This window comes from Sciurus vulgaris (genome assembly GCF_902686455.1).
Source record: "Sciurus vulgaris genome assembly, chromosome: 2".
Lineage (NCBI taxonomy): Eukaryota > Metazoa > Chordata > Mammalia > Rodentia > Sciuridae > Sciurus > Sciurus vulgaris.
The window spans coordinates 31598849-31613731 of record NC_136462.1 but is presented as its reverse complement, the minus strand read 5'-3'; the positions used below and the strand labels follow the sequence as shown (position 1 = coordinate 31613731).

Sequence of the window (14883 nt, the reverse complement as noted above, 5' to 3'; positions counted from 1 at the left end):
ACTTGGCTAGGGATGCCCTAACAAGGTGTCAGAGTGGGTGGCCTGAACAGAATGTATTGTCTGACAGATCTGGAGGCTAGAAGTTCAAGGTCATGTGCTCAGGGTTATTCTTCCATCTTAGATTCGCTCCAAGTCTCTTTGCTGGGCTTATAGATGACCATCTTCTTCCTGAGTCTTTCCATCATCTTTCCTATATGCAAGTCTGTCTCTGCTCCCAAATTTTCCCTTTGTATAAGATACCAGTCGTATTGGATTAGGGTCCATACTAATCATTATCTCTGTAAAGACACCCCCCTCTCCAAGGAAGGTCATGTTCTAAGGTATTGGGGTTAGGACTCCAGTGTGTGGGTTTTGGAGGATGCAATTCAACCCCATAACTGGGGGATTCAAAAAGTTGGAATAAGACCATCACCAATCAGCAAGGAGATCCGGCGAGCAGGTAGAACCACCATTGTGGAGGTTGCAGGTGAGACGTGGCTTGCTTGTGTGATCCAGGTCTGGAGTTGGTCCTCTCCACCACCAACTTATCTCCTCCAAGTATTGTAGTCCCTTGTGAAACTTCCCAACGTCCTGGGGAACACCTACCCACTTCCAAACTATTGTGGTCAGGGTTTCAAGTCCAGCACTTTGTCGACTTTGCCTCCTACCTCCCACCAAGGCCCAGGATATCCCCCCCATAGGCGGGACCTGGGCACCCAGAGGTTCTGCCAGGTCTGGCTGGCTGGCCTGCAGGCACCCCTCATTCTCGCTTGCCTTCCTCCTGCAGAAGAGCTACAGGGAGATGAGCTACAAAAGCCACTTAATCTGGGTGATTAATGGAATTAATTGGTAAATGACTCTGCCATTCTCCCGAGGGGCATGCAGTTTATTTTCAGATATTGGTATTTATCCCACTGACTTTCAGTGTGCAGTCTGCAGTCCATCAAATGCTTCCCAGGGTGGCTCAGGTACTCTCTTAGTCAGATTAAAGTAGAATTAAATCAGACAGATACTACTTTATTAAATCTCTTTCTTGGGATAAAAAAAAATAAGTTTCTTTTGTGGCCCATGGTTTCAAGAGCAGGAAGCAAAGGACTTGGAAATTTACAAACACCTTTTCCTGGGCTTGTGAAACTCATTTTTCCTCAAGACAGACATGGGCCTCCTCCTTAGCAAAGTGCTACCTATGGGCAGAAAAGTCCTGCTACTTATCCTGCCATGTAGTGGGACTTGGGACATAAGGCAGTGTATTAGTCTGTTTTATGTTGCTGTAACAAAATACCAAGGGCAGGGTTATATATAAAGAAAAGAGTTTTATTTAGATCATGGTTTTCGAGGATCAAGAGTATGGTGCCAGCATCTGGCAAGAGCCTCATGGCAGATGGCATCATATGGCAGGAACATGTGTGAGAGGAATCACAGGGTGCGATAGGAAACCAGGGAACATTCAGGGACCAGGCTTACTATTTTTTTTTTTTTTTATTTTTTAATAACAATATTTTTTTAGGAACTAACTAGGGTTCTCTGAGAACTACCTTAACCCTTTCCAAGTGCCTTTAATGACCTGATTACCTTCCACTAGGCCCTACCTCCCTGAGGACCGCATTAAGGACCAGCCTCCAATACCTAAACCTTTAAGGGGCACATAAAAACCATATCCAAACCACAGCAGGTAATTAAAAAAAAAAAAATGAGACTGCCTTAGGGAGCCCAGGATTAATGCGGAGCTAGCTTCTGTGTAGCTGGAAACATATACAACGGGAGGCCTATTTGGAAGTGACTTTTCGTGGCACTGCTTTGGAAAGTGTGGCTCTCCAGTCCCAGCTGTTGTCCTCTGAGGCTTCAGCCAGGAACGACACAAAGGCAAGTCCAACCACACACCTTTGAAGGGAGCGGTAGACTCTTCTGTGGCTCCTCATCTGCTTCAAAGAGAGGAGAAATTAAAATCGATTTTGGAGGAAAGGGAATGAGCATTGCCTACAGACTGAATAACCATGCCAGCTCGGCACCGAGAGCTCCGGCCGACGTGCTCACTGAGATTTTAGAAATAAACCATTGGCCTTTCAGATCAATAAAAAGCAGTTTATGGATATCAGAGACATTTGGGGGAATATTATAAAGGATAGTGAAGAAAAAATTACCCATTTGCTCCCATCAGAGTATTTGCGTTTCCTGGATTCCCTTACATTGAAAACAACCCCAAGGTGGTGGTACGGAGAGCTGATAAGCTCCTGGGGGCTCTGCTCACGAGTGGGATTGGGGCTCTGAGGATGAGAGCAGCTCAGGAGAGCCCTGCTGGCCTGTGAGGGCACAGAGGAGGCACCATCTTCAGTGACCACCTGAGACTTCCAGTCTCTGGAAACGTGAGCGTGGATTGCTGCTGTCTGTAAGCTACCCAGTCTAAGGTGTTTTGTTACAGCAGCCTTGATGAACAAAGGCACCGTCATTCCTTGGTCAAAGAGCCAGGCAGGGCGGGACCAGCCCATCCAGAAAGACCAGGGCCTCTTGCTTCCTTCTAGATCAGGAGTAGGGGTGGTACAGAGGGCATTTGATGGTGTGGGAATGAGACTGGGGACATGAGGCCTCAGGCTCTGGACAGTTGGAGCAGGACAGCACTCTGGTGTCACTTGGAGACGGGTCCCTGGAAGCAGCAGTGCGTGACCTGGTGGATTCACGGGCAGCATTACATATCGGCAGGAGAGGCACAAGCCATCCAGCCACCAAGGGAATCTTTGCTGCTATTCCTGGGTCACAGGGGGTCATCCCGGGCCTGCCCCAGGGGGTCCAGCAGGTCCTGCTGGGCCGTGGATCAGGGAGGCTTTACCTGAAGGCAGCCATGTCACTGCTCCTGCTTCTGGTCAGCCCCCTTGGGGACTGTTTGCCTTCATCCTTGGACTCGTTTAAAATCCCTGAGGGGCTCCTCGGCGGACAGCTGAGTGCCAAGGGAAGAGCCCTGCCCGCCCAGTTTCCCAGCACCGGGCACCTGAGCCAGGGCTCCTCTGTTTGGAATAGGTGATGATTCTTCTGTTTCTCCTTTGTACTGACCTTGATGCTCATTCCTACCTGATTTTGCCAGTATGGAAGTGGGGACATGTCCCTCCCACTGTAATTTGTCTCAGTCACCCTCTCCCACCCCAAGGGTGACTCTCACGTGCTCACTGCCACAGCTTAGGACATCAGACAGGAAGGATGACAGAACCAGAGAGGACAGTGTCCATGGCAGAACGCAGTTGGGCTGTATCAAGAGGAGGGTGAAGAGCATGGGACTCTGTGGGACAGGTCTGGAAGGGACAGATGGACCCCAAATGCACAGGATCACAGCCAACTGAGCTGTGCTGCAGAGAGGCGGGACCTCTAGAGACAAGGGTGGTGGCCAGACGACTGGCCCAAAGAGCCCCTCCAGCTCTCCCCAGCCCCACGCGCTGCTGCAGAGCACAGGGGCCAGCGTGGCTCTGGGAGCAGGTGGGCTGGAGGGAGCCCCGAGGACCATTTGGAAGACAGGTGCAGAGTGAAAGGAACAGGGGCCGAGGGACAGCAGGTCTCAGACACCATCTCCCTTTCTCTTCTAGCCCCCGAAGCTTCTTAAGGCTCTTCCAAATGCTGAAGGAGCTTCGTCCGGTTCTTCTTGGCCCTTCTGGAAATGCTCTTCTCTCGGGAGACTTGAAGGGCTCTCCCATTTCCTGAAATATCTTTAAAGGAACGAGCGTGGCCCTCTCGCTTCTCTAAGTCCTTTCGAGGCAGCCAGGTGTGGAAGACCAGTGGTGCAAGCAGTATGTCCTTCTAGAAGGTCACATTCCAAGAGGAAGAGGCAGGACCTCCGGTCAGAGAGGGTGGAACTCTGTCAACAGACCCAGGTGGCGCTTACCACCCAAGCAGAAGGAGGAACTATTCTGGTTCTTGCCTCACGTTCTCAGAATGGAAAAAGGGAATAAAAAATATAGATGTTCATAATACACATGGGTGCATGCGCTGGAAACATCCCCAGGAGTTTTCCTAGAGGAGGTAGCTTTTGAGCGGGACCTGGAAGCAGGACCAGGGCTGGGTTTGGTGGCCGACTTGCAGGAGAAGTGGCAGGAGGAACCTCTGCAGTGAGGGGCAGGGCTGGGTGGGGTTGATGCTGCACAGGGACCTGGTGCCAGATGATAGACGGAGAACCTTGAATGCCATAGCGGCAAACTTGGCAGTGGGAAGACACAGCAGGTTTTCCAGGAGGTAATTTACATAAATTACCCCAAGCCTTTGGCTCTGCTCCCTTGGTTCTGTCATTCAGTGTGGGCTGGGGAAGGTGTTGAGAAAGGGTCAGAAAGGAAGTGAGCAGGAAGGGGTGAGTGGTTCCAGAGCCCAGTGGGTCCCTGGGGCCAGAGGGAGGACATGGTTGAATGCTCCTTGCTCCTCTTAAGAAGGAAGAAATTGCAGTGAGATTCTAGGACATGAGTTGGACTCACTTGTCTTTGAAAACAAGGACATTGACCTCTCTGCAGTGGTAAGGGGAAGATGGTATACACGTTAGGACTTGGAATATTTCCCTAGAAACTCCATATAAATGTGTTCAAATATGAAGTTCAAATATGTGTTCAAGTATGGAGTACTCCACAGTGCTGGCCCAATGATCCGAGCTCTGTTGCTGGGTGACATTCCATATGCAATTCTCTCTGGTGTGACAGGTTGGAATATGGGACTGGGTAAAACTTGAGATGAGAAATTAAAAAAGATCTTTGTTTTTGCCTGTGTAGAATGTGATGCTGGGGTTAATTAATAGGCTACTGTGACCCACTTAAGAAACTCCCGGAATCCACCTCTGGGCCACCCATCTAATTGGTTCCAGGCAGACCAAAAAGGAAGCATTGAAAATGCCACAGAGCTATGGCTTCCAGTTGTAGACAGACATCCTCCCTGACATCTTCCCCGGGTAGGCTGCCCCAGTTCCTGGCTGACCATTGGTTTCACCATTAAACAGTTCAGAAGGAGCAGAGAGCATTGTGGGGAAGTCCACCCACTACCTGCCCTATTTTGGAAGCAATGCAGACTATTGACTAGCCACAATGTGTGTGTGTGTGTGTGTGTGTGTGTGTGTGTGTGTGTGTGTACAGGGGTCACTTGTGTATTTGTCTTCTATTGTGGATGTAACAACAAGCTTGGTGTCTTGAAGTAAAAGTTCATCATAACCGTATCATCTCACAGTGGCAAAGGTCGGGAATCTGGGCTAGGCCTCACAGGCCCAGCATCAATGTGACTGCAGGTTGGGTTCTTTCTAGAGGCTCTGAGGGAGAATCTGTTTCCTTGCCTTCCAGAGGTTGCCAACACTCTTGGCCTGCGGCCCCTTCCTCCATCTTCAAAAGTGGCCAAGTCCTGCTTTCCTCTTTTTCCATCATCACATCTCTCTCTAACCAACCATCCGTGGGAAAACCTGCTTTCAAGGACTCCTGTGAGAGACTGGAAAATCCAGGGTGATCTCCCACCTCAATGTCCTTTCCCTTAATCACATGCACACAGTCCCTTTTGCCTTGTAAGGGGCTTATTCACTGGTCCCTAGAGTGTGGTCATCTGTTCTGGAGGTGGGGCATTATCCTGCCTTCCAGGCATGTTAAACTTCCGTGCGTCTGATGTGACCCCCGTTCTCTGCATCTTCCTCCACTAAAGCCTTAGGTGAACCCCAGCCTCCCTGGCATGTGCCCTGGCCAGCTGGTATAGAGCTCCCCTGCCAGCCCTAGAGCAAGACTGCCTGCATTGTATCAGTAATCTCATTTCATCAATGGTCTCCTTTGTCCTTGAACAATTTACCCTCCCGAAATATCTGTAAAGAGGGGGATGGTTCCCAACAAGAAGCATCTGACACACTCAAATTAGGATAATTCGAGATGATAATGAAGGAACTTCGGGTCTTCTGAAGTTGCTGGAATGTTTCTTTGGCCAGCGTTTGCTGTCCTCGCTTGCACTGCAGCTGGCCTTCTGTGGCCAGAGATCCCTCAGTGCATGGCCTGCTAGGGACCTGCTCGTCTCGTCATTCACAGCAACAGCAGATCCTTACACAAGGAAGATGAGGCCATCTGAGGCTTGACTATTCCAACTAAGCTCCAGGGAAGGCATTGTCCCTGAAGTATCATCAAGGAACCATTCATACCCTGCCCTATAACGTCAGTCTCGCTCACCTTCCTCTTCACATAAAGGGAGAAAGTATTTCCCAACCTGGCCTTGGTGGTGCACACCCGTAATCCCAGCAACTCCAGAGGCTGAGGCAGGAGGATCATGATTTCAAGCTAGTCTTGGCAACTTGGCAAGGCTCTAAGCAACTCAGCGAGACCCTGTCTCTAAATAAAATATTTTAAAAGAGCTGGGGATGTGCTCAGTGGTTAAGCACCCCTGGGTTCAATCCCTGGTACCAAAACAAAAAATGTGTTCCATACATGGTGATATTAAAACCATAATAGTAAGTCTCCAGGGGACAAAAGAAATAATGGTGCCTTATCCACCTGCCCTGGCGTGGCCCCACATCAGTCATGATTTGTTGGGGAACTGACTCCAAGCTCCGTTGGCATCTGGGTACCTGTGTAGCTCTCCCTTGGGTGTCGCTGCTTGAGTTCATGAAATCTTAAGGTGTCTGTTTATGGAACCCATCCCTGAAACAAGATAATCTTTAATGTAAACACCAAACTTACTTGAAGTTGCAAATGTCACTACTCCCACAACTCTTATATATATTTGAGTCCCAATCAATGCTGAATCCAAGATAAAGTTCTTTAAAAATACATCACTCATGTCCTTCATTCATTTATTATTGTATTGATTCATTTATTCATTCAATAAGTATTTACTGAGCAACTAATATTAGGACTCAACAGTGAGCAAAAGAGTCTAACAGGAGATACAAACACAAATTAAAGTGATAATGGATGTGGAGAAAAAGACAGAGGGTCTTACCAGAGCTTAGCACAGGACCAGCTCATCACAGACAGATTTTTAAGAGGAAGAATCAAATGATTATATTTTCCCTTTCAGAAGCATCATGTAGTCTGCCATGTAGAAATCAGGTCAGAGAGGAGTCAGGCCCTGCCTAGCCATCCTTCACGAATCTCTTTATTATTACAGGGTCTTCATGGCAGACAGTGCTTTTTGGTTAATCCAACCCCATGTCCATTCCCCTCTTCCCCTGCTTCCATGTCATACCGAGGCTGGAAAAGCCAAGTGCCCTCTTTCCATCCTGCTTAATAACTCGATATAGCCATGTGACCTTGGTCTGGCTGGGACTTGAGCAGTAAACTGGTGGGGTCGTCCATAAAGGAATATGCTTTTCCCAATGAAAGGAACAAGTGAAAAGCCTTCCCCTTTCCTCTCACCATTAATAGAGAAGTGAAGCTGCAGCTGGGCAGGCTGCTGGCCACCATGAGGGAAAGATCAAGATGGCGGCTCTCAGAGAATGGAGCCACTGCAGCGGCATTAGCTGTCACCCAACTTGGTCACTTGCTGGGTAGAAAAAGTAAAAGTCTGGAGGGTGGATTGTTGTTGTTCCATTACATGCAACCAAAAGCATCCCAGATGAATACGGTGATTCAAAATTAAGTTTAACCTAAAACTAATTAACAGGCATTGTGATCAAGATCATAGTCAGCATGTGGAATCCCAAAGTTCCCTTCAGGCCATTGAAAACAACAGTCTTGAATTAGGATTGTGAGAGGGAGAGGGGGTCTTGAAGTGTACTCCATGGCCCCCCTAAAGTGGAATTCCTTCATGTTGTGCCTCCAGCCTTCTCTGGGACCCATGCCTCTGCTGTCTCCAGCCCATCCTTCATGATGAGCCTGGACCCATGAACCATTCAGAAATTCAGAAGGGGAAGAGATTCTTCTACCTGCTTTAACTGTAGGAACTAACATAGGGCCTGTAACTTTCTAGGTGATCAACAAATGTGCAGTAAAGCAATCAGAGAAACTGGATGCATTTAAAAGTTGAGAAGAGTAATGTGTTATGTCTTTAAAAAATTTTTTTTTTAAAGAGAAATGGGAGGCTGGGGAAATAGCTCAGCTGGTAGAGTGCTTGCCTCGCAAGCACAAGGCCCTGAGTTTGATCCCCAGTACTGCAAAAAAATTAAAATTAAAATTAAAAAATAAATAAAAAAGAGAAATGGCTGGATCTTCTGGGGCCTGTTCTGAGACAGAGCATGCTCAGTGAAGCATGCACACTTTGGATTAAAAAATATGATTATCATTGACCAATTCTGATTCCTGTCTCTGGGCTGATAAGGCGGTATCCAAGGAATCACTTTCATTACAGACACCAAAACTGGAGGGTCTTTAATGAAATGAGGGAGCTGAAGTGAGGGACAGTCATTAGTATCTAGAAATGGGCAACTGATTGCAGAGTCAAGATGAAACACTTCAATAAACAGACCTTCCTGCCCGAGGCACACTGGACTTCCTTTACTGAAGTTGTGTAGTATCTTTTAATAATCATACCATCATTTGCCTGTACCTGAAGTTTTTTAATCCTCCGCTGAGGAAACACTGGAGGAGCTAAATCAATTAGTTCATTAGATCATTAATTCATACAAACAAAATTAATATGGGCCCTTTATCATTTCTGTTGGGGATGCCATCACACAAGCAGAGATGGGCTGGCCAGGAGTAAGTGCCAGGGCCTCTTGGTGGTGTCTCTGTCTGGCTTCTGATGCCCTTGTCCTGTGTAGTTTCTGAAAACATCAGAAACTCCTTGAACCTGTCCAGGACGCTTCCCCCAGCTTGACGTCTTAGCACAGGGAAGCGTTCTGCCGGAATCCACCTGGAGAGGCGAGGGCATAGAGAAGAGCCCAGAAGCTTGGGTGCTTGTCTTGCTCACGCCTCACGATTTTGCATTTGTCAGGAAAAGAGAAGCTTCTCGGATTTTCAAACTAGAGATCTTAATATAACAAAGGCACCTGTCACTGCAGAGTTAAGGAAAGTGAAGTCCAGAGAGTGTAAATAACTTGTCCAAGGTCAGCACAGCACACTGGTGAAGCTGAGGCCAGCAGGTCTCTCTGGACCTCAGTCCAGTGTGCTTCCTACTGTCCCACTGAGACTTCCATTTCTAAAGAAAGGATTGCTTGTCCTCTCTCCTCTCTTACACGCTGAGATGACACCAGTGAATTCTGTCTGCCTTTTTGTAATATTTCTCATTTAAAAGATACCTGGCTCTGGGGTGTACTGGTTCCCACCTCCCTGCTGTTTGGGAGTGTGTTCTACCTGTGTCAGTGCTGAGCTCTGAGTACCTCAGAGAAGGGCATTGTCGTGGCCCATCCAGGCAGAACCAGCCAAACCAGCCAAGGGCTTCTCTGCCTCACTTGGCTGTCAGATAAGGGCCACCTGCTTATTGATTGGCACAGCAGCACTTAGGTCCAAACATGCTCCCTAATGACACAGAGCTTCATATTAGAGGATGTCAGGGAATTGATTTTGCTCTTCCCTAGGAACAAAAGGTGGCAGAAGTCAGACGGAATGGAACAGTCAAGAAAACATAAGTGTACACCTTCCCATGTCCCCGTCCCCACCGGGGAGCTGTGGTCTACCAGTGGGAGATGAAGCCAGCCAAACCCACGGGACAAGAGAGAGAGTCCTGAGCTGCGAGACAGCAGCGAATCAGTCCTCAGGCAGCTCTGGCTGCCTGGACTGATCTCCAGCATCCTCCTCTGCCCCTCGAGGGCTGCACTAAACTTCCCCTCAATGCAAGTGGCATTAAGTGTCTGTGTCTGGCTGTTGGCAGACGCTGGCTGCGATGACTCTCAGTTCCCTTCTCTAGAAAATGGGAATATAATAATCTGCTTGAGAATTAAATGAATTTGTAGACAGTTTTTAGCATGGTGCCTGCCCCAGAGTTAATACTAAACAAATGTTGGCTAAGAAAATCAAAGTGAAAACCCAGGTCAAGTCCATGCCCACAGAAGAGTTTGACTCTAAGGAGGGAGATGAGAGACTTTATATAAATGTCTCTGTTTGTCATCATGATTAGCAAATAAGGCCAGAAAGGGTAAAGAAATCACCCTCTTAAAAGATTATAAAGTTTACTCATTAGCAAGGAAAAACATGAATGGAAAATATTTAAAGTGGGAATTTTTTTTTTTGGGGGGGGGGGGTACCGGGTATTGAACCCAGAGAAACTTAACCACTGAGCCACATCCCCAACCCTTTTTTATATCTTATTTAGAGACTGGGTCCTGCTGAGTTGCTGAGGCTAGCTTTGAACTCACGATCCTCCTGCTTTGGCTTCCCAAGTCGTTGGGATTACAGGCATGCACCACCGCACCCCACAAGGTAGAAGCATCTTAAAAGCTTGGAGTCCACCAAGTGGTGCTTAATCCAAAAGCTTTTGTTGGGTGCCATGTTTAGCTTGGGATTTAATGGATTGCATAGTGTAAGGGGCAATACCAGCCTCTGCTGGAAAATACCCTGGGACCCACAAAAAGCAAAGTTCTAACCTTGGCATATGGCACTGGCAGAGTGAGATTCTAAGGGATCGACCAGAACTCACAGGTTCATGCCTCTGATAATTACCTTTCAGAATCTGACCCCTTTACTGAACCCATTAATCATACAACTCAGAGAAGGGTCATAGCCAAGTCCTTTCTAAGTATCAGAGAAGTAGAAGATGAACTTTAGATTGATAAGTAATAATTACACAACGTACCTTCCAAGTTCACTAAGAATCCTGGCTTATTCTTACTGAATAAGTAAGACACTTATTAGCTGTGTGACTTTAGATAAATCGCTTAACCTTTCTGATTCTTGATTTTAGCATCTTTATTAAATATCTTTTTAAAAATATTTTTAGTTATAAATGGACACAATACCATTATTTTATTTATTCTTTTTTTGTGTGTGTGTGGTGCTGAAGACTGAACCCAGTGCCTCACACATGCTAGGCAAGCACTTTGCCACTGAGCCACAACCACAACCCCTAGTAAATATCTTTTAAGATTAAGAAGTAAGTTAGGTAATTATTTAAACTACCTAGGGAGATATTTTTAAATAGGTTAAAAATGCTTGTCATTATTTTTATAAATGCCTAGGAGCATCCTTGTAAACTTCTAAAATTTTTTTAGAAACTGTAATAAGGAATTTCAGAGATTGTTATTAGTTGATGTTGTTGTGGACATGCTCCAGAATCAAACACAGCTGTCAAAAATATGTCTGACACAACAATGGAATAAGCCACCTACAATAGTATAGTCCCTAAGCTTTTAGGTAGATGGTGGGTGGTGTAAATTGAATATCTACCTTCTTACCAAAAATAAAAAATAAATAAAAGGTTGGCTCCAAAGATACCCCAATTCTAAAATTCATTAATTCCGATTGTCAACTGTTTGTTGCAGCTTCAGCTATTTTTGATAAATGCATTTTTTCAGAGCTCTGTTATCATAATTTTGCCACACAGAGCAAAGCACCCCAAACTTAGTGACATACAGTAATGAACTTTTGATTCTTGCTCATGAGCCCACGGGTAGCTGAGGTTTGGCTGATCTTGCTATGTCCAGGCCCGTTTTCTCCAGGTGCCTTTCACCGTCAGTGGGAAAATAACTGTCGGAGGCATATTCTTCTCGTGGCAAAAGGTGGGGGACAAGCAAAGAAGGTGAGCACAACCACGCAGGTGCAGGGAGAGCCTCAGCTCACATTGCATTCATAGCGTCCCAGGAGCCAGGAAGGTCATATGGCCAGGACCCAAAGCAGCAGACTGCCCACCTTCAACCAGGGCAGAGGTTACAGAGTATGCGAATACTATGGTGCAGTCAGGACATGGGAACCTGTAGTTCCACTTCCTCCCGTGATGCTGTGAACTATTCCTGGAGTGAGCATAATCCCCTTTCTAGCCAGTTGAGGGAGTGTCCTTTTGATCTGGCCTTAACCAGATAAGTGATAAGTACCCTGTAGGTGGTAAGTACATTGTGGACCAAGGCAAGGAGATAGGGCTTCCTCATAGTCAATAAGTCTTTTTAAGATTCAGTCATATGATGAAGCAGCTAAATTGAGCCGAGGAGAAGGAAGCCCTGGAGAAGTCCCCTACAGTAAATCCTTCAAATCCAGCCCATGGCAGCAGAGACTGGAAATTATTACCATCTAACCCCACTCGGAGGTCTAACTGAAGTGAATTATTGGTTTCCTTCCAATTCTCAATGGATTTTCTGGCCCTTTCATAGAAACCATCAATGTAACTAATACATCTGGCTTCAAACAATACAGTAGATCAAAAGTATGGATTACATTGCAAATGTGCCCTTTTTGCTAGAAATAGATCTCCTTGACTATCTATAAGTCATATTCAAACTCCTCTAAATCATTGGGTTGAGTTTGGGAGACAGAAGCAGGTATCAGCTAGGGGAAATAATATGAATGAGGATTAAAATCTTTCTTACACCGTCATTTAACAGAATGCATGTCTTCAGAGGATGACCCTTCTTTCTTGGAGACTCTTGTCCACTGCCTGAGGGGCAGAGGATTCATGTTCATGCTCAGTACTTTTCAGGGAAACCCAGAAATACCCAGGGGAGAAGGGTTTCTCTGCTTGGCAGGTTCCTAGGAATCTTATTGGTAGGCAGGGGTTAGAAGCACAAGCTTTGGAGCCTGGGTGTGTGTTCAAACTTGGCTTCAAAACTAGTGAGCTTTGTGACCTTGTGAAACTTGTGAAGGTTCTCTAGCAACCCTTCATGTTGGCCCCGGATATTCAGTTTCCCTCTCCTCCTAGCACCCAGAGTCCCCTGGCTTCTCTGTGCTTGGGTGGGACCATATGCCTAGTTCCAAGCAAAGAATTTTGACCAATATGTTATGACACTTCTGAGTTGTACCACTTAATGCCCAGAGAGAGACTGTCCAGAATTCTCTCTTGTCACTCTGGCACAGCGACCAACAACATTCAAGATGGTGGCTGCTCCATCAGCCCAGACCCCAGAGTAACTGTGATGAGCAGAGTCCACTCTGGCCTGTGATAAGCATGTAGCATGAACAGGAAATAAGTTTCGTGGTGTTAAGTCACCGACATTCTGTGGGTTATTTCCTTCCACAGCATAGCCTACTCTACCTTGATTGATGTACCTCACTAAATCTTAATTTCTTTATCTGGTAAAATGAGGATAATATTAGAATCTACTTTATAAAGTAAACATGAGTATTAAGCTGATAGGGTATTTGTAATACTTAGAATAGTGCCTGGAACATAATACATTCTAAATATGTTTTGGCGATGATGGCGGTGATGATGTTTTGCTGTGTCTAGCTTTGTCTTTATCAGGATGTCTATTTCTTTCAGACTAGTTGTTAGTCATGTGACTTTTGAGAAAAATCAACCTCAAATTCCAATGGTAATGTGTTAAACTACATGAGTTATGGTTTAAGTTTCTAGCTTTAAAAGTATGTGACTCCACTAAGGGCTTACTCAGAGAATCCATCCTGATGTTTTGAAGATATTTCTGTTGCTTAGGGAAACAAAATATTTGATAATGCTAAACATTCTCTTCTTCCCTTTGCCAGTGGTTTCCTCTTTCCCAAACAGAAAGTTCTAGGTATTGGTAACAGATTGTTCTGTATCCTATTCTGAAGATTTCTGCCCAGGAAATTACATGTGGCTGGCAAATTGGTTTACCAGTTTAGACACCTATATCCCCATTAGTCCATCCCCATTCCCTGTTCTGTGGTCACCAATAAGATGTCATCTGACTCCAGCCCACAGCCCATAGCCCGCAGTGGTCTTTCTCCTGATTACATGAACTTCCTTAGTCCAGAAGGAGAGGATCTTGTCCTTGACCCACTTAGTCCTGGTTCACGGTGTCTCTCCTCACACCACCACTCGGGACTTCCAAGGCCTGTTTTCCAACTTGTCCAAATTAGGAGAATTTATAGTCTTTGCCTTGATTTATAGTCTTTGTCTCTTCTTCCATGTGACTGGCTGAGTCCTTCTAGTTCCAAAGGCAGGCAGCCCTTCCTGCACTTCCTAATAATACATGTTAAAAGTTTAGGTTGAACAATGGGAAATTGCAATTTTAAGGGATTTGAATGTGGCAATTTCCTATGGTTCAACCTGTATATAAATCCAATTTGGATAAGAGAATGAATTGCACTGTGTACATATTTAATTCCATGTTGGGTCCCATCGGGAGTCCTCATGTATTTCTCCCTCCTTACCTTGTTCCTGTAGAACTGCTCCTCTATACCCTCCTCTGGCCTCCACACCCAGCACTTGGTCAGCAGCAGATATGGACACCATGTTTATTGACTGACCAGTTGGAGGCCTTTAGTGATATCTAGTGTCAGTGTCTGGGTTATACAGATTTGGACTGTTTATAAAGACACCATTTACTACTCACGTGTGGGAGAGAGTAACATTCCTCTAACCTCTTTCAGATCGAAGACATCATCACAAAGATGCAAGATGACAAGACAGGGGGTGTGCCCGTCAGAACAGTCAAGAGCTTTCTCTCCAAAATCCCCAGTGTCGTCACAGGTAACGTACTCTCACAGGTGCTGGTGACCACCAGAACTGGCTACTGATGAATCATGTGTCCAGATTGTGACCTGGGCTGCCTAAGAATCTGTGAATACTCAAAATGAAGCATTCATTGTGTTTTTGGCTCAAGTCCCATTGCGGTCTTGGTTTCTAGGAAGGAGCTACTCTTTGTCAATCTTTAAGAATGTCCATGACCAGACCTTCAGGTGTGTGTAGGTTGAGACCTCTGGGAATAAAGAAGCTTGTTAATAACCAGATACATTAGCAGTTTGGCCTGTGAGACCTAAACAATCACAGAAATATTAAAGAAATGAACATTCAATGGGTTTTAAAGACAGTTTTATGTTTTAAAATGCTTTATGCCCAAATTCTACATGAAGCTTTTTAAGTTTTTGAACTCGCTATACTTGAACTCCTGAAAAAGTAGTTTTAAAATATTGTGTTGCATTT

At 45.8% G+C, this 14883-nt stretch overlaps 1 protein-coding gene across 10 annotated transcripts in view; it reads left to right on the top strand.

The window, feature by feature from the left end:
• The window catches only part of RGS6 (regulator of G protein signaling 6), a 560790-nt gene that overhangs the window by 363741 nt on the left and 182166 nt on the right, over window positions 1–14883 (top strand). For all 10 annotated transcript variants that reach the window (XM_079129808.1, XM_079129805.1, XM_079129809.1 and 7 more), the window contains exon 3: window positions 14331–14430. In XM_079129808.1, the coding sequence (XP_078985934.1) occupies window positions 14331–14430 (100 nt within the window). The remainder of the gene's footprint in view (window positions 1–14330; window positions 14431–14883) is intronic.